This window comes from Oncorhynchus mykiss, chromosome 2 (assembly GCF_013265735.2).
Source record: "Oncorhynchus mykiss isolate Arlee chromosome 2, USDA_OmykA_1.1, whole genome shotgun sequence".
NCBI classification, from domain to species: Eukaryota; Metazoa; Chordata; class Actinopteri; order Salmoniformes; family Salmonidae; genus Oncorhynchus; species Oncorhynchus mykiss.
Window position 1 is genome coordinate 35,778,795 of NC_048566.1, and position 22,753 is coordinate 35,801,547.

Below are 22,753 nucleotides of genomic sequence, written 5' to 3' on the forward strand. Positions count from 1 at the left end.
CATTACAAATATACTATATAAATGTGGAGTATTACAATATTAAAATGTGTGTTTGTGTTTGTTTTAGTGTGTGTGTGTGTGTGTGTGTGTGTGTGTGTGTGTGTGTGTGTGTGTGTGTGTGTGTGTGTGTGTGTGTGTGTGTGTGTGTGTGTGTGTGTGTGTTTGTGTGTGTGTGTGTGTGTGTGTGTGTGTGTGTGTTTGTGTGTGTGTGTGTGTGTGTGTGTGTGTGTGTGTGTGTCAAATAAAATAAATAAGGGGGCCTCCCGGGTGGCGCAGTGGTTAAGGGCGCTGTACTGCAGCGCCAGCTGTGCCATCAGAGTCCCTGGGTTTGCGCCCAGGCTCTGTCGTAACCCGACGCACAATTGGCCTAGCGTCGCCCGGGTTAGGGAGGGCTTGGTCGGTAGGGGTGTCCTTGTCTCATCGCGCACCAGTGACTCCTGTGGTGGGCGCAGTGTGTGCTAACTGTGCAAGGTGCACGGTGTTTCCTCCGACACATTGGTGCGGCTGGCTTCCGGGTTGGATGCGCACTGTGTTAAGAAGCAGTGCGGCTTGGCTTGGTGTATCGGAGGACGCATGACTTTCAACCTTCTTCTCTCCCTCTCCTCCAGTTGTAGCGATGAGACAAGATAGTAGCTACTACAACAATTGGGGAGAAAAAAAACATTAAAAAAAATACACTTTGTAAAACTACAGTGAAATGCTTACTTGCAGGCCCTTCACAACAATACAATAATAATTATAATAATAGAATAAAACAATTGTAACACGAAGAATAAATGCACAATGAGCAATGATAGCTTGGCTATATAGATGGGGTACAACTACCGAGTCGATGTGCATGGGTATAAGGTAATTGAGGTAGATATGTACATATAGGTAGAGGTAAATTGACTAGGCAAACAGGATAGAATGTAGACAGTAGCAGCACCGGATGAGATGAGTGTTTAAGTGTGTGTGTCAGTGGAGGCTGCTGAGGAGAGGAAGGCTCATAATTATGTCTGGAACGGAGCTAATGGAATGGCATCAAGCACATGGATGTTTACCATTCCACTTATTCCGTTCCAGCCATTACTATGAGCCCATGAGTCCTCCCCAATTAAGGTGCCACCAACGCCCTGTGGTGTGTGGTGAATGTATGCCTGTTGTGTGTGTGGGAGTGATTGTGTGTGTGTGTTGGAGTATCAGTGTAAGTATGCGTGAGTGTGTGCGCATAGTGTCTTTTCACTGTCCGCGTTGTGGCTTGAGGTCGTTTAATCCTTTTTTTAAATCAGATTTTACTGTTCTCTTGAGTTATTTGATGTGGAAGAAAGTTCTCTGTATTCATGGCTCTACCTCAGGGGTATTCAACCGGGGGTCAGCGGAGGTACTGCAGGGGGTCCATGAATATACTGTATAAAATTTTTATTTTGTTTACTTCAATGTTTTTATGAATATCGCAAGCAATAACAGAATAAACTCAATTTGAATTACATACCTAATGTAGAAAAGAGGAGAATATCTTGTTTCTAATAATGTCAACTTTATTTATGAACTCCAATACTGAGCCAATTACACTAATTGGAGTCAATTACACTCACTGGAGTATCTGACATAGGATTTGAAAAAGCTTCTCCTTGCCATTATCAATCGCCTGGTGATTTGACAAAATGTGATTCCCCCCCTAATGTATGAGTCACTGGTTTGCCTGGGAGGGGGTCCCTGGGCAAGTAAAGGTTGAAGAGCCCTGTTCTATGTAGTCAAGTGCTAGAGCTGCAGTTTAGTGAGATGTTTTCATTAGAAAATATACAAAAACACTAAATATTCTGAATGTATTTATGTTGCGATTCAATCCATATTAAAGCAGAAATGAAATAAAAGTACATCATTGACGTATGTAAGGTACTGGGTGTCGTGAGTGGGAAGTCAGGCACAGGAAAACAGAGAGTTCAATATAGTGCTCTTTTACTGCACATACGGTGAACCACGGCCACCCCACTAATCACTGGGTGCTCAAAACAAAATGCCCCAGACACGGGGAACGAAAACAGTCCAGCACTATACACGAACATAAACCAACACGTTCGACAATAACAAACACCAGGGTTACAATAATCAATCCCGCACAAAGAAACGGGCGGGCCGGCTGACTAATAAAGCCCAACTAATTACAACAAAACTAAAACAGGTGTAACCAATAAACACATAAGGAGGGGGAGGAAAGAAATCAGTGGCAGCTAGTAGGCCGGTGACGACGACCACCGAGCGCCACCCGAACGGGAAGGGGAGCCACCTTCGGTCGGACTCGTGACAACGTAAAGGAAAATACCCAAAATATTTTCCTTGTCAGCAATCTGTATTTCTGTATTTTGAAAGTTACATATCTTGAACCAAAATATAGTTTTCCTTTATTAATTGGTTGGGTGATTGATTGTTTGTTTAATAGCTACAAACTTCAGCATCCTATCCATCACATGACATCGGGACCTTAATAGACTATAGACACCACCGACTGTAATGGACGTCCTCAGCTTCATCACAGGTACATTATACACATCTTATTAAATTACATTTGTTTGCATGGTAACATTTTATTTCTGCATCAACATGTGCATTATCTGACTTTAGTTTTCTAGCTTTAAGCCATTAAATGTCACCACATGTTAAATACTGTATGTTTACAGTAAATGCTACTTATTTTGCTTTGGAGCAGCTGGTGCTTCGGAAACTGATTTTATAATGGAACCCAATTATTTGGCGTCCCGTCACTCTGATTGTTGTGAACGTATGAAAAGTATGAAAGTATGAAAGTGATTGTTGTGAAAGTGCTACATGTATGAAGAAAGACAACGACGACGACAAAATGTGCAAAGATTAATAAAACCTAAACGTTCTTTGTCATTATGGGGTATTGTGCTTAGATTGATGAGGAGAAAAACTATTGAATCCAATTTAGAATAAGGCTGTAATGTAACAAAATGTGGAAAAAGTGAAGGGGTCTGAATTATTTCCAAATGCACTGTACTACTGTGGATCAACCAACTCTTCTGTTCCTCAAATTGGGGAAGGTTATTTAAACTCCACTTGATACAGCTGGAAAAGTAATGAAAGAGAACTCATACAATGTAAACTGACTTGTTAGGTCTTCTTCCTCAGGGTGCACACTTGTCTCGCTTGGTCACTGTTGGATAGTGAAGGTGCCCAATACTGTGAAGGCAGTAGATGGTAGTTGTGTAGAAGTGTCCTGTCACACCGCCCCCCACCACAGGGTCATCTGGTACCGGTATCATAGCATTCTCTATCCCAAGGTTTATGATGGCAAGGAACCGACCAGTGTGGAGAGCAGCTTTAGAGGGCGTACATCAGTGCCAGGCAATGCATCAGAGGGTGACTGTACACTGAGGGTTGAGAGTGTGACATGGACAGACAATAACCTCCAGCTCTACGTGTGGATCAACCCTGATGAGTCAGCTACACAAAATTTCCATCGTCAGATCGCAAGGATTACAATTGAAAGTACAGTGCCTTGCGAAAGTATTCGGCCCCCTTGAACTTTGCGACCTTTTGCCACATTTCAGGTTTCAAACATAAAGATATAAAACTGCATTTTTTTGTGAAGAATCAACAACAAGTGGGGCACAATCATGAAGTGGAACGACATTTATTGGATATTTCAAACTTTTTTAACAAAAAAAAACTGAAAAATTGGGCGTGCAAAATTATTCAGCCCCCTTAAGTTAATACTTTGTAGCGCCACCTTTTGCTGCGATACAGCTATAAGTCGCTTGGGGTATGTCTCTATCAGTTTTGCACATCGAGAGACTGACATTTTTTCCCATTCCTCCTTGCAAAACAGCTCGAGCTCAGTGAGGTTGGATGGAGAGCATTTGTGAACAGCAGTTTTCAGTTCTTTCCACAGATTCTCGATTGGATTCAGGTCTGGACTTTGACTTGGCCATTCTAACACCTGGATATGTTTATTTTTGAACCATTCCATTGTAGATTTTGCTTTATGTTTTGGATCATTGTCTTGTTGGAAGACAAATCTCCGTCCCAGTCTCAGGTCTTTTGCAGACTCCATCAGGTTAACTTCCAGAATGGTCCTGTATTTGGCTCCATCCATCTTCCCATCAATTTTAACCATCTTCCCTGTCCCTGCTGAAGAAAAGCAGGCCCAAACCATGATGCTGCCACCACCATGTTTGACAGTGGGTATGGTGTGTTCAGGGTGATGAGCTGTGTTGCTTTTACGCCAAACATAACGTCTTGCATTGCTGCCAAAAAGTTCAATTTTGGTTTCATCTGACCAGAGCACCTTCTTCCACATGTTTGGTGTGTCTCCCAGGTGGCTTGTGGCAAACTTTAAACGACACTTTTTATGGATATCTTTAAGAAATGGCTTTCTTCTTGCCACTCTTCCATAAAGGCCAGATTTGTGCAATATACGACTGATTGTTGTCCTATGGACAGAGTCTCCCACCTCAGCTGTAGATCTCTGCAGTTCATCCGGAGTGATCATGGGCCTCTTGGCTGCATCTCTGATCAGTCTTCTCCTTGTATGAGCTGAACGTTTAGAGGGACGGCCAGGTCTTGGTAGATTTGCAGTGGTCTGATACTCCTTCCATTTCAATATTATCGCTTGCACAGTGTTCCTTGGGATGTTTAAAGCTTGGGAAATCTTTTTGTATCCAAACCCGGCTTTAAACTTCTTCACAACAGTATCTCGGACCTGCCTGGTGTGTTCCTTGTTCTTCATGATGCTCTCTGCGCTTTTAACGGACCTCTGAGACTATCACAGTGCAGGTGCATTTATACGGAGACTTGATTACACACAGGTGGATTGTATTTATCATCATTAGTAATTTAGGTCAACATTGGATCATTCAGAGATCCTCACTGAACTTCTGGAGAGAGTTTGCTGCACTGAAAGTAAAGGGGCTGAATAATTTTGCACGCCCAATTTTTCAGTTTTTGATTTGTTAAAAAAGTTTGAAATATCCAATAAATGTCGTTCCACTTCATGATTGTGTCCCACTTGTTGTTGATTCTTCACAAAAAAATACAGTTTTATATCTTTATGTTTGAAGCCTGAAATGTGGCAAAAGGTCGTAAAGTTCAAGGGGGCCGAATACTTTCGCAAGGCACTGTAAGCACACTCATGTAGAGGAGTATTAGATTGAATATTTGTTGTCGTTAAACAACTGAAAAAATACAACAGATTGTGATCAGATGAACAGTACTTCATTACTTTGACATCTGTATTTAAGAGTGATAGTGATAAGTAGTTGGAGCACTATGTTAAAACTGAATGAGAATTGCAGACAGGGCATTAAACCATGAGTCACGGGAACTGGTAATGCCTTGTTTGCCTTTGGTTCCAGCTAATAATCATTTATTTGAACTTGCAGATAGAAAAGCTCCTGTCTTATCCATGAAGAATGCATTGGTGGATGGAGCCTTATTCCAGGCCAACTGTACTGTCTGGCATTCCTGCCCATCCTCTCCTCCATCCCTTCACTGGAGCCGCTTGCCTGTAAATTCTACAGCAGTGACTTCCATGGAGGAAAAGGGAGGGCTGTGGGTGTCTACTGAGACAATACAAGGAAGAGGAACGTGCCAACTGCACAAAAAAGAGATGAAATGCACAGCTCAATTCGCTACAGTACAATCTGAGAGTCAACCAGTCATTCTTAACATCTCATGTATGTTTTTGGTCATTCTTGTTTGTTCTCAGTTGTGTAATTATTTCGTTCACAGGCCATCACTTAAATAAATCTACAATTCTACAGAACAAACGACTACAAAGTCACAATACATGTTTCTCTACTTTATTAACAGATGCCCCAGTAGGTGTGAAGGTGATGGTGGATGAACAGCCAGTCAGTGAAGGTCATAGTGTCAACCTGGAGTGTGTTGCTGACAGCAACCCCCAGCCAGGCAGGTATATCTGAATCAGACGACAGGGAGGCCAAAGCATCCAAATGAATTCAACTCAGGGCAAAATGTCCTATCCCAACATTAGCAGAGACACCTCATTCTCCTGCATTGTCCAAAATAATATTGGATCAAATCAGTCAGCCTGGCTGTTTCTGGATGTCAACTGATGATCAAGGGAAGCAGTGCTCTCCCATCCTCTTTCACTTCCATCACAATATACAGAGAAAATATGGTGTCAACAGAACTCACTGGGCCTGTGGAAAGAGGCCCGAATGTCTCCTGTGTAGCCAGTAACTCACTGGCCACTGACATCCAGCAGCTGCCCCTTGACACAAAATTCACAGCTGGACAGTGTAAGTAAGCATTCAGTACAGAATTTCTGTTGTTTATCTTCTGATATCATTATAATCGGCACACAGTGACTGTCATTCTTCCTCCTCTGCCCCCCCCCATGTGTCCCCACTCTCTCTCTCTCTCTTGCTCTCACTGTCTCTCTCTGTCTGTCTTTCTTTGAACACAGTTCTGCCATGGATGCTGACTGCTCTGGCAGTTGTAAGTGTCTTTCTGTGGGGAGCTGTAATGTTTGTATGCAGAATACGTTGCAGAGAGAGGTTTGTATGGTTCTTGATGATGATGATGTCACATATTAAACCATATTAGGTGTGTCATTTTGAATGATGTCTCCCTTCTACATTATCTGTAGACCAAAGGCCAGCTCTAATCTCCCCACTTTGGATATCCCTCTAAGGTACTTTCATTTTTGCATCTGTATTTTACATACAACAAATAATAATGTTCAAGCTCATTGACATTGAGATGTTTTTGTCTTTAAGGCAACCTGTCCCTAAGGTACAGCAATCCCCAAAAGTAACATAGGATAACCCTTTGAAGAACCCGTTTTGGTTCCTAGTAGTACTCTTTTGGTTCCAGGTAGAACCCTTTTGGGTTCCAGGTAGTACCCTTTCTACAGAAGGTTCTATATAGAACCCAAAAGGATTCTACCTGGAACCCCAAATTTGACATCTGCTCCTGCCACGCCCTCTACTGCTCATCCGGTGTCTCCTTGACCTGCCTCCACTCCCCCAGTGCTCTTTCCTTTTCTGTGTGTGTGTGTGATTGTGTGGGCAGAGACAGGTGTGCTGGAGTCAGAGCAGATCCCCACCAGCTGCAACCTGTTCCATAATCAAGACCTCTACAAATACTCAGCCCTGCCACTTCCACACCGTCAGATCGTAATCTCTGCTCAGTCAGTCTATGTTCCTTTTTAGATCCTGTTGTCCTGCTGTGCCTGTCTTCCCTTGACTGACACTGTTTTCCTCTCTACTACAGTTCTGCCCACTCTGACTTTGGTCCCTGTCTCCAGTCCTACTTCTCGTCAGTCCTGCTACTCTGTCCTTGTCCCCCACTCTACGGTTCCCTTGGATTCCCCTCTGGATCTGCTTACCCTGTCCCAACACGTCTCGCTCCAGCTCCGGCCTCCGCACCTGGTTTACTGCAACCTGCCTTAGCTCCCCCTGGCCTGCCCTCAATCTTACCCCTGTGTTTTAATAAATACATTGGTCACCTCATCCCAGTCACCTGTTCACCTGGGTTCACCTGTTCCGCTTCGCGTGACACAACAGGGTTCTAACTGGAACCAAAAAGGGTTCTCCTATGGGGACAGCTGAAGAACCCTTTGGAACTCTTTTTCTAAGAGTGTAGCACCTTAATTAACCCCCTAGTCAAAGGGACACCTTATGGTGACAGTTATGCAAAACTTCAATGATTTAGGCCCAGTGATGGCTGTTACACTTGGTTTATTACACCGTTGCTTATCTCATTATATACAAACCACCCATTCATTGACTGCTTACTTGTTCTGATAAAATGAGCTATAGAGAACATTTTTTCAAGTAAAAGTAGGAGCATGTAATTAGAAAGAGGTGGACAGTCCTCCCCAACCAAGCTGAGGAGAGAAGTGACTTTAATCTGCACAAATAACTTTCCATGAAGCCTGTGTAGCGGATAGCCTTGGACTTTCCACCATATCCTCTGTTTGATGAACTGTTGATAGCGTGAGTAATACTTCAATGACTGTTCATTATTGTTATTTAAGCCTTGGTCCTGACAGCGCACTGCAAATGTATGTTATTAGATAGCCTAATACTGGGAGCTGATACAATCATCTCAAAAAACAATCTAAACAATCTACATTATACCATGATGCTTTTGTTTTGACATGGCGGAGCTTCGGTTTGAACTATAAAAAATGGAATAGGAGATGATTTCATGGATGGTTTCATTTTCATTTAAAAATTTCCTCAGCAAGCTGCATCCATTACATCATCATTTGAGATAATGGTTGATCTTAATTTAGAGTTGATCATTTTTCAGCTAAAACCGTGTGCTATATGATCAAATATAGATAATAGTTGCTGTCATTCTCTGCTCGTCCTCAGTTGAAAGCCATGGTGGTGAGGAGTGGGGTGATTCTGTCTGTCTACATCATCACCTTCCTGGTTGGCCTGCCTGGCAACATCCTGGCACTTTACGCCTTCAGCGTCAAGATCCACAACAAACCCACTCCCACAGACATCCTCCTGCTCAACCTGACTGTGTCCGACCTTATCTTCCTGCTCTTCCTGCCCCTCAAGATGCACGAGGCAGCCTCCGGCATGGTCTGGACTCTCCCCAGGCTTCTCTGCAACGTTACCTCTTTCGTCTTCTTCTCCACCATCTACACCAGCTCCCTCCTGCTGATGGTGGTCAGTGTTGACCGCTACCTGTGTGTGGCCTTCCCTGTCCAGTACAGGCTCCGCCGCAAGCCCTTGTACGGAGTGGTGAGCAGCCTGGTGGTGTGGGTCTTCAGCTCGGTCCACCTCTGCTTCATCTACATCGTGGAGAACCAGACCTCATCTGATTTATTTACCTGCTATAACAACTTCACCCAGGAGCAGCTGAAGGTGGTGCTTCCCATGCGCTTGGAGCTGTGTGTGGTTCTATACATCGTGCCACTGCTGGTCTGTGTGTTCTGCTACCTGAACTTCATCCTCATCCTCAATAGGACCCCTAACCTTTGTGCAGAGAAAAGGAAGAGAGCCGTCGGAATGGCTGTGGGGACCTTGCTTGTTTTTGTTGTCTGCTTCCTGCCCTATAATGTCACCCATGTACAGGGGTTCATCATCCAAGACAACGTGGAGTGGCGGCTCTACGCTCTGCTCCTGACCACGGTCAACACCGTCCTGGATCCTGTGACGTTCTACTTCTCCTCCTCCATGTTCCAGGCCACCATGAAGAGGATCCTAACTGGGAAGCGAAGGAACAGCACCCCTGGTGTCTTCATGACAGCTCAAAACAACACTAGAGACATAGAGGGACACTGTAACCCAGCCACAACTGAGGGAGGTTTGTCTGACAAGTGACAGAGCTTTTGATGACAATTGAAGACTTCCTAATATGGATGCCATATTACGGGGCAGACATTCACCAGTTCACAGCCAATGATGTAGACAAGAGAGAGACCTGCCAGCAGCATACCTGCCAGTAGAATACCAACCTACATCCCACTGCTCACTTAACTATGAAGCTAAGCAGGGTTGGTCCTAGTTGGTCCCTGGACACATACAACCACATGGACACATACAGTAACAATTAGTGGTTTGTTGCTACAGTACTCGTCAAGTGTTAGTAAAATGCTAATACACATATGATGTTACATCAACCTTGGGCACATGGAAAAATATGTGTTAGGATTCTGTTATCATTTACATGACTGTTTTCTTGGGAAGTCAATGTCTGTTTCCACACTATTTACAAAATCGATATTAAAATTAGACATGGGTATTTCCCTCCCTCCTACACATATGTAATATCAGATGTAAGCACAGCAATGTTTTGCATTTTAGTTAATCGTTACCATGCACTCTCACCTCCTCATGTTTGCACTGTTCAATAAGTCTGCTGTGCACTCAAACAGGTCTGCTTGACTGCTAGATATGCTAGAACATGTAAATAGAACATTCTGCTGTTTTGACCAAAGTAACGACCTTCTTGGGAAGCTTGAATACACATGGCTGAGCTCTCCAATTCCTGATTAAAAATAAATACACATCCACAGCCAGGTAGGTTATGACCATTTGGAATTAAGAATGTGTTATCCTTCTCCCTTTAAGGTTTTCACTGTTGAGCTGCAAGTGTACTGTGAGGAGAATGTAGCTATAAGCAAATTGTGATTCATTCATTGGTAATAAGGAGTTGGCTGAGATATTGTAACAAAAACACATTGATCATTGAAAACAGCTACATTTGTATGATTTTAAAATATGATTATTGGGCACCCTGAATGTGTTATTTTTGGTTTTGTTGACCTTATAGCTTCAGAGCCATGGTGTGGGTGAAAAGTGAGGTGATTCTATCCGTCTACATCATCACCTTCCTGATTGGCCTGCCTGCCAACATCCTGGCACTCTACGCCTTCAGCGTCAAGATCCATAACAAACCCACTCCCACAGACATCCTCCTGCTCAACCTGATTGTGTCCGACCTCCTCTTTCTTCTCTTCCTGCCTCTCAAGATGTACGAGGCGGCCTCCGGCATGCTGTGGAACCTGCCCGAGTTCCTCTGCTCCATCACTTCCTACACCTTCTTCTCCACTATCTACACCAGTTCTCTCCTGTTGATGGCTGTCAGTGTGGTCCGTTACCTGGCGGTGGCCTATCCCATCGCCTACCACCAACTTCACAAACCGTTCTATTCTGTGGTGGCCAGCACAATCATCTGGCTTCTCTCCACCGCCCACTGCAGCATCGTGTTCATCATCCAGCACCATCCGGACCTCTCCCCAAGCAACACCTCCGTCTGCTACGAGGACTTCACCGAACAACAGCTGGCCATCCTCCTCCCGGTGCGTCTGGAGTTCTTCATCATGCTCTGCTTGGTTCCTCTCATAGTTTGCGTCTTCTGCTACCTCCGCTGTATCTGGATCCTGTACACGCTCCCCAGGATCAGCCCGGGCCAGAAGCAGAAGGCCATCGGGATGGCGCTGGGTACTCTGGCCGTCTTCCTTGTGTGTGTCTTTCCCTACAACTTCTCCCATGTGCTGGGTTTTTTCACAGGCTCCAGCCCCTCGTGGAGGTACTACACCCTGCTGCTTAGCGCCTTCAACACTTGCCTGGACCCTATCATCTTCTACTTCTCCTCCTCTGCTTTCCGCATCACTACCAAGATGGCCATCTGCAAGATGCTGGGACTGCGACAGGGTCAGGCTGCAGTCCAAAGGGAAAGCACAATAGCCAATATTGGCCAAGAGTAGAAAATGTAATCACCTTACTCCAAGGTGCCTTTTGGGTAATTTTGTTAAAAATAACTATTCATTTCACCAATTGTTTTAATTCTATCATAAAGAGCAAATGTTCAACTTCATTCAAAAAAACATGTTTTCCCATCTCAAGAGGTTCAATTAAGAAGAATAACTATACAAATTCAAATTAAAGTGACAGGATTGACTGTAATAGGGTTAACAATGTTATCTTAAATCCGCCATAACTCCCTTTGTGACAGGGTGAATGGAAGCATGTTGTGTGCAGCAGCGGGAGGCAATTGCAATGCAAGTTCAACAAAAACATTTCTAGTAACTTGTTGAAAACATTTCTAGCCTATCTATCTATGGGTAACACAGGGTTGATGGGTTATGCTCGACGTGTTTTCCAGCACAAAGCAAATGGCCTAAAAAAGTAGAACCAGCTCACCTGCTTTTACACTATGATATGGCTATATTACCAGATGGTACGTTTTTCTTTGGATTCAATCATTTAAAATCTAATAGTTTTACCATATTAAAACGTGAGTTCAGGTCATGTTACAGGGTTAACATAAACCTGAGGGACAAATGTAAATTAATCATTAAATAAGTAGGAATCTTCAGACATTACTTTCCTAAAGTAACAAAATAACTTGGACTTAACTTGGACGTAATTAAGTAGATATATTTCGTAGAAGGTGAACAAAGATGACATTGGACATGCCAAATGGGGATTTTCAGAGAGAAACAAATACCTTACTTTAATGAAAACACACTGCTATTAGAATGTGTAAATAAATAAAAATAAAAAAAGTCTTGGCTTAGTTAAAGCATAGATGCATGTGATTCCATTGAAATGACAAAAGGCACTCTATTCGTGGAGAGACCTAGCTATGTGCAGTATATTTCAAGATAATATGTAGTTTGTGTTTTACACATTTCTGTGAACTGTACCTTTCTTGCCAAAGTCATTCATATTTAAATGTTCAAAAGTTTACATTCCATTTACAAAAGTGAGCACTTCATACATGATTCATTTGTTTCATCACAGTAGCTTCTGTTACACTTTTGAATTGCACACTATGTGAAAGCTTGGTTGTTACCCTTTAAAATTATGAATTTGTTTGGTTAGAGTATGTGCTGTGTTACCTATTTTAATTGACACATAATGCTAAATATTTTCTACCTCCATTTGTATTGGCATGAATCAGCTAACACATTTGTGTTGCAAAGACCTTTCTGTATTCAAGAGTTTCAAGGCTACATGTTTTACTGCTAAAGAGAGTTATAGCTTTATTAAAATGACACGTAAACTGCTCAGGCAGAATCAAACATTTGTATTAATCTTTGGTTCTCAATTTTCCAGTACAGTTTCTATATTTCAGTGATATGTCTATTGGTGTAGGCTTGATTCTTTCATCGAGTTGGAATTGCGGTGCCAAAATGTCCCGATTTTCTTTCCACTGGCTTTCCTCTCTCTTCTAGCGTGGACCCACCACTCTCCTGCATTCATGCATTCTGTAGGCACACATGTAAAATATTCCTGCAAAAGAAAAAATTGTAAATCAACTGTCCAGCATCAATGCTACTTGAGGTCGTTCCCATATAGATAGATAAAGAATAGTGTCTTACCTGCTATCAATGAACACCAGTCTGCATGTTTCATCAATAAAACTAGAACAATTGATGATATTCTGCAGTGTTTGGTTTGACAATTCGACTAGCAATTTTGGATTTCAAATAATTACTTAGGAAATGAGAAGAACATGTGCCATTTGATTCTAGTTCTGCTTATCCATAGAGAACAAAAGAGGGCATACTCCTATATTTGCCATTGATCGCTTCTGTGACAGCATTGGCAGCTCCTACATTTTTTTATTTTTTATTTTTTTTATTTGACTTTTATTTAACCAGGTAGGCCAGTTGAGAACAAGTTCTCATTTACAACTGCGACCTGGCCAAGATAAAGCAAAGCAGTGCGACACAAACAACAGCACAGAATTACACATGGAATAAACAAGCGTACAGTCAAAAACACAATAGAGAAAAAAAGAGTCTATATACAGTGTGTGCAAATGGCTTGAGGAGGTAAGGCAATAAATAAGCCATAGTAGTAAAGGAATTACAATTTAGCATATTAACACTGGAGAGATAGATGAGCAGATGATGAAGAGCAGATGATGAGTGTGCAAGTAGTGAAACTGGTTTGCAAAAGAGCAGAAAAGTAAATGAAAACAATATGGAGATGAGGTAGGTAGATTGGGTGGGCTATTTACAGATGGACTATGTACAGCTGCAGTGATCGGTTAGCTGCTCAGATAGCTGATGTTTAAAGTTAGTGAGGGAAATGTAAGTCTCCAGCGATTTTTGCAATTCGTTCCAGTCACTGGCAGCAGAGAACTGGAAGGAAAGGTGGCCAAAGGAGGTGTTGGCTTTGGGGATGATCAGTGAGATATACCTGCTGGAGCGCGTGCTACGGGTGGGTGTTGTTATCGTGACCAGTGAGCTGAGATAAGGTGGAGCTTTACCTAGCATAGACTTATAGATGACCTGGAGCCAGTGAATCTGGCGATAAATATGTAGCGAGGGCCAACCAACTAGATCATACAGGTCACAGTGGTGGGTGGTATAAGGGGCTTTGGTAACAAAACGGATGTCACTGTGATAGACTGCAACCAGTTTGCTGAGTAGACTATTGGAAGCTATTTTGTAGACAACATCGCCAAAGTCAAGGATCGGTAGGACAGTCAGTTATACGAGGGTAAGTTTGGAGACGTGAGTGAAGGAGACGTTGTTTCGAAATAAAAAGCAGATTCTAGATTTGATTTTGGATTGGAGATGTTTGATATGAGTCTGGAAGGAGAGTTTACAGTCTAGCCAGACACCTAGGTATTTGTAGTTGTCCACGTATTCTAGGTCAGAACCGTCCAGAGTAGTGATGCTAGTCGGGCGGGCGGGTGCGGGCAGCGAACGGTTGAAAAGCATGCATTTGGTGTTACTAGCGTTTAAGAGCAGCCACGGAAGAAGTGTTGTATGGCATTGAAGCTTGTTTGGAGGTTTTTTAACACAGTGTCCAAAGAAGGGTCAGATGTATACAGAATGGTGTCAGCTGCATAGAGGTGGATCAGGGAATCACCCGCAGCAAGAGCGACATTGTTGATGTATACAGAAAAGAGTCGGCCCGAGAATTGAACCCTGCGGTACCCCTGTAGAGACTGCCAAAGGTCCGGACAACAGGCCCTCTGATTTGACACACTAAAGTCTCTCTGCGAAGTAGTTGGTGAACCAGACGAGGCAGTCATTTGAGAAACCAAGGCTATTGAGTCTGCCGATGAGAATGCTGTGATTGACGGAGTCGAAAGCCTTGGCCAGGTCGATGAAGACAGCTGCACAGTACTGTCTTTTATCGATGGCGGATATGATATCGTTTAGTACCTTGAGCGTGGCTGAGGTGCACCCATGACCAGCTCGGAAACCGGATTGCACAGCGGAGAAGGTACGGTGGGATTTGAAATGGTCAGTGATCTGTTTGTTAACTTCTTTGGGCTAAGGGGCAGATCTGACCAAAGTAGGGGGCAAATCTGCCCAAAGTAAACTGCCTGTTACTCAGGCCAAGAAGCTAGGATGTGCATATGTAGCATTGGATAGACAACACTAGTCTAAAATATTGTCTGTGGGTATATTAGAACTGATATGGCAGTTGAAACCCCGAGGACAATCCATCCAGGAATTATTTTTTTGAGGTCAATGGACTTTTCAATGCTTTTCTATGGGAAAGTCTGATAATTAGGACCCAGATTGCAGTTCCCATGGCTTCCACTAGATGTCAACAGCCTTTAGAAATTGTTTCATGCTTGTTTTTTGAAAAATGAAGAAGTATTCGAATTCTTTCAAAGTATCCATCAGAAGGACTCTAGTCTTTTGGCACGTGTGAATGAGTGCGCACTCCTCGTTCTTTTTCTCCGGTATTGAACACTGTATATTCCGTCTTAAATTTGATCGATTATTTACATATTAGGGTACCGGAGGTTGGATTAGAAACATTGTTTGAATTGTTCGGACAAGGTTTTACCTGTAACTGCATTTTGGGCGAGTTGGATCAAGTGGATTTCTGAATCAAACGTGCCAAATAAACTGACATTTTTGGGATATATAGAAGAACTTTATCGAACAAAACAACCATTCATTGTATAACTGGGACCCTTTGGATTGCAAAAAGATGAAGATCTTCAAAGGTAAGTGATTTATTTTATCGCCATTTTTGAGTTGTGACACCTGTGCGTACATATGAATTCATGTTAATGCAGGAAGTGGGTGAGGCGCTGTCCTCAGACGATCAAATGCTATGCTTTCAAAGCCTATTGTAAATCGGACAAAGCGGTTAAATTATCAAGATACTAAGCTAAAGAATGGTGTATAACACTTGTATTTTTCTGAATGTTTAATATTACTACTTTTGTATTTTGAATTTCACGCTCTGAATTTCACCGGACGTTGTCGAGGTGGGACGCTAGCGTCACAATGATCCGAAATAAGTTAACTTGGCTTTCGAAGACTTTAGAAAGGCAGAGCAGGATGTATATAGGTCTATAACAGTTTGGGTCTAAAGTGTCACCCCTTTAAAGAGGGAGATGACCGCGGCAGCTTTCCAATCTTTAGGGATCTCGGACGATATGAAAGAGAGGTTGAACAGACTGGTAATAGGGGTTGCAACAATGGCGGCGGATAATTTTAGAAAGAAAAGGTCCAGATTGTCTAGCCCACCAGGTTTTGCAGCTCAGTCAGAACATCTGCTATCTGGATTTGGGTGAAGGAGAAACTGGGGAGGCTCGGGCAAGTAGCTGCAGGGGGTGCGGCGCTGTTAGCCAGGTTTGGGGTAGAAAGGAGGAACGCATGGTCAGCCGTAGAGAAATGCTTATTGAAAATTTCGATTATCGTGGATTTATCGGTGGTGACCGTGTTTCCTAGCCTCAGTGCAGTGGGCAGCTGGGAGGGGGTGCTCTTGTTCACCATGGACTTTACAGTGTCCCAAAACTTTTTGGAGTTAGAGATACAGGATGCAAATTTCTATTTGAAAAAGCTAGCCTTTGCTGTATTGATTCCTGACTTCCCTGAAAAGTTTCATATCGCGGGGACAATTCGATGCTATTGCAGTCCGCCGCAGGATGTTTTTGTGCTGGTCAAGGGCAGTCAGGTCTGGAGTGAACCAAGGTGTTCTTGAACCAATCTGTTCTTAGTTCTGCATTTTTTGAAAGGGACATGCTGCCTGCTACTCAGGCCCAGAAGCTAGGATATGCATATTATATATGGATAGAACACACTCTGAAGTTTCTCAAACTGTTTGAATGATGTCTGTGAGTATAACAGAACTTATTTGGCAGGCAGGATCCCGAGGACAAACCATCCAGGAAAAACATTTTGAGGTCACTCTTTTCAATGGGTTTTCTATGTGGATCTAGAATTCTAAGGCACTTGCTTGCAGTTCCTATCGCTTCCACTGGATGTCAACAGTCTTTAGAAATTGGTTGATGTGTTTCCTTTTGTGAAATGAAGAAGTAGGGTTGTTCAGAACGAGGGTCGAGTCTAGTGTGCTGTTGTGGTTGGGGAGCATGACCTGAAAGCTCGCTCCCCTTTTTTTTATTCGCTATTGAACGCAGTTTATCCCATCTTAAATTTGATCGATTATTTACGTTTAAAAATACCTAAAGTTGTATTAGGAAAGTTTTTTGATTACAGGTAACTTATTAGATATTTTGTAGTCATGTTGCGCGAGTTGGAACCGGTGTTTTTCTGGATCAAACGCTCCAAATAAATTGACATTTTGGAGATATAACGACAGAATTAATCAAACAAAATGACCATTTGTGATGTTTATGGGACATATTGGAGTGCCAACAGAAGAAGCTCTCCAAAGGTAAGGCATGAATTATATCGTTATTTCTGAGTTTTGTGTCGCACCTGGCGGGATGAAATATGATTGTCTGTGTTTGTTTGATGGGGTGCTGTCCTCAGATAATCGCATGGTTTGCTTTTGCCGTGAAGCCATTTTGAAATCTGTGGCTGGATTAACAAGAAGCTAAGCTTTATTTTGACATATTGCATGTGTATTTTCAAGAATGTTAAATATTTACAATTCTGTAGTTTGAATTTGGCGCCCTGCACTTTCACTGGATGTTGGTCAGGTGGGACGGTAACGTCCAGACTTTCTGGCAAGTGTGCCCTCTATCCATATGTATGTATTTTTTTCATTTTTACCTGCAAAGAAGGTCATGAGCAGTGCCACCCAGCCCAGTATGTAGGACCAAGAGAAGCGCCAGTCACCGAATCGCTTCCCCAAGAAGTTCACCGTCACTCCAGTGTAGATGGCCATTGCAAGCAGAACAAATAGAGCTGGCGGAGAGTTAATACAGGACAAATTCGGACTCCCAATTTACAGTAGACAGAATTCTAGGTAAAATAGCGGTCGGGTCTGTAAACAGAGACAAAATGATTTGTCCTGGATTCATTTACATTTGTGTATTGAAGCTGTGACTATTTGTGTATTGTGTCTAGCTAGCTCTGTTAGCTTCGCAATGTCCAGTGGGACTCACTGGAGACAAAGAACATGATCCCTGCAGCGAAGGAGCGGTTGAACCTCTCGAAGGCGGAGAAATGGGCGAAGGAGAGAATGCCTGCGATGATGCCGGCGAAGCACGACATGGCCGACAGGATCATGAAGGCACGGGTGGCATTCCAGTAGGCTGAGAGAGAGAGAGAGAGTGAGAGAGAGAGAGAGAGAGAGAGAGAGAGAGAGAGAGAGAGAGAGAGAGAGAGAGAGAGAAAGAGAGAGAGAGAGAGAGAGAGAGAGAGAGAGAGAGAGAGAGAGAGAGAGAGAGAGAGAGAGAGGAATAAAACAAGAAAAAGAGAGGACAGATACAATTTCAAAGATTAGAGAAAGTCGCAAGCCCACACGCCAGTCTAATGCTCCAAATATAATTTTTCACCTAAACTAGTACCAGCCAATTAGGGACAACGGGTGCATGATTTGCCTCCATAGCTAACTGTAAAGACATGTTGAGTCTAAAAAAACGTATTGATTCTGAGTCTAATGACACATGTTGCTATTTCAGTCATTCAGTCGTCTCCTTCATTTACAGTCCTCCTTGGTAGTCCTGAACATGGGTAGGACAGGCATACAGCATTCACATTAGGAAGTCATTCAACTAAGGGAGTTTCGTCTGACAACTGAGGGACGTCCTAATATGGATGCCGTACAGGCAGTCCCAGTGGTGCTATGGGTCCCCAGTGCGCCCCACTCACCGATGCTGTCTGTCTGCATGTAGCACTTGCCCGACATGCAATACCTCCACAGGCCCTGGTGGGCGAAGCTACCCGACAGGCGGTACTGCATCCAGTAGTCTGTCGCAGTTGAGACCACCAGCAGGATGTTCCCCACTATGGCGCAGAACAGGCCCCCTCCCATAAAGCTGTGCATCCTGAGTGGCACTGCGACGGTGGCGAGGCTCTACGCACTGCAGCGCACAGCAAGGCAGAGGGACAGGGTCAATGGCACAGTCAATACAGGGAAACATCAAGCACAGGCAACACAGTCAACCATGGGGCACAGGCAACAAAGTCAACCATGGGGCACAGGTAACACAGGCAACCATGGGGCACATGCAACACAGTCAACTATGGGGCACAGGCAACACAGGCAACCATGCGGCACAGGCAACACAGGCAACCATGCGGCACAGGCAACACAGTCAATCATGGGGCACATGCAACACAGTCAACCATGGGGCACAGGCAATAGAGTCAGCTATTGAACAATGCAATATTTTGCGGATGCCTTCAAGGTCCTACTACACAAAGTTGCAGGCAGCCAGGGTTGGGGTGAATTCCATTTTAATTCAGTGAATTCAGGAAGTGAATTGCATGTCCAGAATTACAAATAGCTGCTTATCTTTATCATTATTTTTTTTGAATATAAATAGAACTGACCCCAGTACGGCAGGCCACAATGCCACACATTGTGCCCACACACTAAACACAACACACAGATCTAGATAGACGCATCAATGGTGCACAGAACCAGACAATGCAGGCAGTGCTTCACTCAGCAACAGCTCAGAGACGTGACACACACTCAGCACAAACCAGATGAAGCAACACAGTATCACTTCCTTATTTGCAGGGACACACGTGAACATGTGTCATATTCAATAGCACAGGATGGCAAAGTGTCTCTGTAGTTGCACAGAGACCGTATGGACCCTATTTTGAACTGTATATGGTTCATTTTCTGTATCACTGTCAACACTGTGCAATCCACTTACGCCATCCATTACCCGCATGCATTGTAGAGACGTCAGCTCAGTAACATCAAACACATACAAAATGACACAAACACTCCACAAGAGTGGTTATACTGAAATATGGAAGTGTTACATTTCAAAGTGAGAGTGGAGGAGGGGCAGTGGTGTAATTATTTACCAGCTCCAAATAAAATGCTTATCTAGAACTAACCAACAACAAATGATGGATATAAAAGCTGGATGGTATTTCCTGAGACAGTGATTCATGACAATCCAGCCAACAGTCATAACACCTCTGGAACACCTGTTTCCAGATGATAAAACGTCCATAGAGGTTCCTTTAGGGTTGAGGAAACGAAGAGCTCACTGTTTTACTCATTGATCTTGCACCCGAGGCGGAACTAGAAAATAAACATTCAGTTCAGGGGTTCAACGCAAAGTGAATGCTATTTGCAACACAGTCAGACCATTCACCAAGGCCCTATGTACTGCAGAGACTAATGGATGCCTCATACTTTTTGCATCCATCTTGGCCATCCAGTCCATGTACGACATGCGCTACATTCAACATGCTTGCATTGAACGTTACTTGAGGTCAAGCGTTGAAGTTAATATCTGTAGAATGCTCAATTGGTTGTGATTGCATTTATTTTAATGCATACTTTGACATAAAATGACAATGATGGAAGAAAAATGATTTACTTATTTCGCTTTAGAGACTCAAGCATTATCTCATTCTGATTAGTACTGAATGATTTCAATCTAATTAGCCATTAACCATTTAATTGCCCTTCAGACCAAGTCTTCCTTAGTCTTCGAAAAATATGCTTACATTCAGGAGCTCTGCTATTTTTCTCCATGGACAGAAGTGTCCCTCTTTGCCCACCTGTGCCCCATATGGCTACAATGTTTTACTCCACACAGATTTACTGTATACGCTTGCTTATTAGTCCAATCAGTCCAAACGGCCCAATCTGGCAACACAACATAACAGCACCAGGAGTAAAGTACCAGGATGCATCTTACCTGAGTTCTTCAGGATAAATAAACCCTCTTAAGTGTCAACCTTTCCGCAGGGAAAGACTGAGAGAGAAAGAGAGAGAGTGCAAGCCTGGAGTGAGCAAAAAGTCAAAGAGGACCCCCTAGGCCGAATTCCAAAAAGTTATCCGCTCCGCTTTTCTGTCTATGGAGGCAAATCCTTTACAACAATCATCAGCGAGAACAAATGCACTTGAGCTGGTGGGCGCAGAGGCACGTGGCTCTTTCCCATTGAGCGACCATGGGGATTGTTGGAGGGGGGATTGGGTTGATAGTATGGGACAGTGGTGGATTGGGGGGGAGGGGGGTGAGGCCGCCACCGGTGTGCCTTGGTCTCCTTTCTGTTGTTGTATCTGGTGTTCTAGAACTGTGAATGTGCAGAGGCTTGCAGTACTGGGGGTGGTCAATGCAACATGCTGAAGCTCACACTTTCTTTCAGTTGGAGGAGGCAACTGTCACCTGGGTATGGCCATGAGAGCAGATACACGCTCAGATACATGCCCACACGCATGGCTTAAATGAACTCCCTCTCTCCATCTCGCTCTCTCACTCACGCAATGACATGCACTCACATGCACATGCTCACAGACACACACAATGTCAACATACATACGCAGTATCATCCTGACATCGCAGCCACTGATGATCACTTTTAATTTATTCAAAATGATCTGTTGCCAAGTAATTACAATATTATTATTTACACAGAATTTCCATGCATGCATATTAGATAACTTGCAGTCATACAAATTGGTTTGATCAGTCAATAAGGAGCTTAATTAAGTATTAACATTCATGCCCAGAATTCAAGGATAATTTTTTTTTTGATAAATAAATACACCAGTGAACTGTACCAACGCAGAGGGTGAAACAGAACTGATTGTGCGTCTGTCTCTCAGTTATTTAGCTCCAGGCCTCATAGACCTCAAATCCAGTGAACAAGGGGCATCTGGGCTGCCTAAACAAACACAGGAAATGATTCTATGATGATCATTCAAAGATGTTTTCGAGTCCATTTCTCACTGACCTCTTGTTCTAATAAACATCATTCCATATCTATTGGTCTGTGTGCTAGTGTGTTTTTTAATATCTCCCATCTCCAATATTATCCTCCCAGCTTTATACAAAGGAGGAGACAGCCATTTTGAACATTTTGAACACACATTATAGGGGGAGTCCTCTTCTGACACCATCAGAGTGAGTGTGTTACCTGGGCAGTCAGCAGGCTCATGGTGTATCACCTGCAGTGCCCCCTTCAGTTCAACCTCCTCCAGTGCAACGCGGCAATCTCTTCTGTGATGGGAAGACCACAGTTATTAGATGACATCGCTGACATTATAGTTTAATGTGTAGTGCAGTCCAAAACGTGATTGTCCTATGTTTAATATATATATATTTCCACACTATTCGATTGGAATAATAGTGTTAAAATTATGATAATGTCCTTTTAGTGTCCTGATTGGCTCAGTTGGTAGAGTATGGCGTTTGCAACGCCAGGGTTGTGGGTTCGATGCTCACGGGGGACCAGTATGAAAATGTATGCACTCACTACTTTAAAACCGCTCTGGATAAGAGAATCTATGACATGACTCAAATGTAAATGTTATCACACTCTGATCTCTTTCACCTGTCTTTGTGATTGTCTCCACCCCACTCCAGGTGTCACCCATTATCCCGTGTATTTATGTCTGTTGCCAGTTCATCTTGTTTGTCAAGCCAACCAGCGTTTTTGTATCAGCTCCTGTTTATCCCCAGTCTCTCTTTTCTCGTCCACCCGCCTGACCCGTCTGCTGACCCTGCCTGCCGTCCTATACCTTTGCCCCACCTCTGGATTACCGACCCTGAGCCTGCTTGCCGTTCTGTACCTTTTCCTCTGTTGCTGTAATAAACATTGTTACTTCGACACAGTCTGCACCTGGGTCTTACCTTGATACCTGATAAATGTGTATAAGTGTGTAAGCTGTTTGAAAAACTGGTAGTGCTGCTGTCCTTGGACCACAACGGCTTGATCCCCCGTTCCACCAATCACTCTCTCGCCTGCATCCCCAATAAACACTACCATCTCATATTCTGATATGCAACTGTCAATAAAATGTCAAAATACCCTAAATAAAGTATTTCAGGGAAACACATGACATGGACTAACCAGGTGAGATCTAGGATCCCTTATCGATGTCGCTTGTTAAATCCACTTCAATCAGGGGGAGATGAAGGGGAGGAGACAGGT

At 43.4% G+C, this 22,753-nt stretch overlaps 3 protein-coding genes and 1 long non-coding RNA gene across 5 annotated transcripts; 3 read left to right on the plus strand and 1 right to left on the minus strand.

Moving 5' to 3' along the window:
- Positions 1 to 5,160: 5,160 nt before the first annotated feature.
- Positions 5,161 to 6,870, plus strand: LOC110533750. Its single transcript, XR_002475033.2, has 4 exons — positions 5,161 to 5,678; positions 5,815 to 6,266; positions 6,434 to 6,524; positions 6,617 to 6,870. It is a non-coding gene; the product is annotated as an uncharacterized LOC110533750 (long non-coding RNA).
- A 232-nt stretch (positions 6,871 to 7,102) lies between these two features.
- Positions 7,103 to 9,320, plus strand: LOC110488639 (free fatty acid receptor 2). The gene is made up of 3 exons (XM_021560940.2): positions 7,103 to 7,159; positions 7,243 to 7,967; positions 8,352 to 9,320. Exon 3 carries the CDS (start codon positions 8,361 to 8,363, stop codon positions 9,312 to 9,314), a length of 954 nt encoding a protein of 317 aa, XP_021416615.1. The 5' UTR covers positions 7,103 to 7,159; positions 7,243 to 7,967; positions 8,352 to 8,360; the 3' UTR covers positions 9,315 to 9,320.
- Positions 9,321 to 10,266: 946 nt separating this feature from the next.
- si:ch211-231m23.4 (free fatty acid receptor 2) lies at positions 10,267 to 12,447 on the plus strand. The gene has a single exon (XM_021560951.2). The coding sequence runs from the start codon at positions 10,277 to 10,279 to the stop codon at positions 11,201 to 11,203; it is 927 nt and encodes a 308-aa protein (XP_021416626.1). The 5' UTR covers positions 10,267 to 10,276; the 3' UTR covers positions 11,204 to 12,447.
- Positions 12,448 to 12,467: 20 nt separating this feature from the next.
- On the minus strand, positions 12,468 to 20,740 carry LOC110488647 (lens fiber membrane intrinsic protein-like). Of its 2 annotated transcripts, none has more exons than XM_036947200.1 (5): positions 20,515 to 20,740; positions 18,491 to 18,702; positions 17,782 to 17,931; positions 17,447 to 17,581; positions 12,468 to 12,734 (listed from the first exon to the last, which is right to left on the minus strand). In XM_036947200.1, the coding sequence occupies exons 2-5, from the start codon at positions 18,663 to 18,665 to the stop codon at positions 12,673 to 12,675; spliced, it is 522 nt and encodes a 173-aa protein (XP_036803095.1). In that variant the 5' UTR covers positions 18,666 to 18,702; positions 20,515 to 20,740; the 3' UTR covers positions 12,468 to 12,672. The 2 variants fall into 2 exon arrangements, with proteins under 2 accessions (XP_036803095.1, XP_036803096.1); XM_036947201.1 differs by lacking the exon at positions 20,515 to 20,740 and adding an exon at positions 20,321 to 20,463.
- Between the last annotated feature and the right edge of the window lie 2,013 nt (positions 20,741 to 22,753).

Excerpts from the sequence above, each read along its gene's own strand:
- si:ch211-231m23.4 (XM_021560951.2), top strand. The coding sequence starts at position 10,277 with ATGGTGTGGGTGAAAAGTGAGGTGATTCTATCCGTCTACATCATCACC.
- LOC110488639 (XM_021560940.2), top strand. The coding sequence starts at position 8,361 with ATGGTGGTGAGGAGTGGGGTGATTCTGTCTGTCTACATCATCACCTTC.
- LOC110488647 (XM_036947200.1), bottom strand. The coding sequence starts at position 18,665 with ATGCACAGCTTTATGGGAGGGGGCCTGTTCTGCGCCATAGTGGGGAAC. Across the intron at positions 17,932-18,490 it reads CATGCAGACAGACAGCATCG|CCTACTGGAATGCCACCCGT; the intron begins GTGAGTGGGGCG and ends TCTCTCTCTCAG. Across the intron at positions 17,582-17,781 it reads GATCATGTTCTTTGTCTCCA|CTCTATTTGTTCTGCTTGCA; the intron begins GTGAGTCCCACT and ends ACTCTCCGCCAG.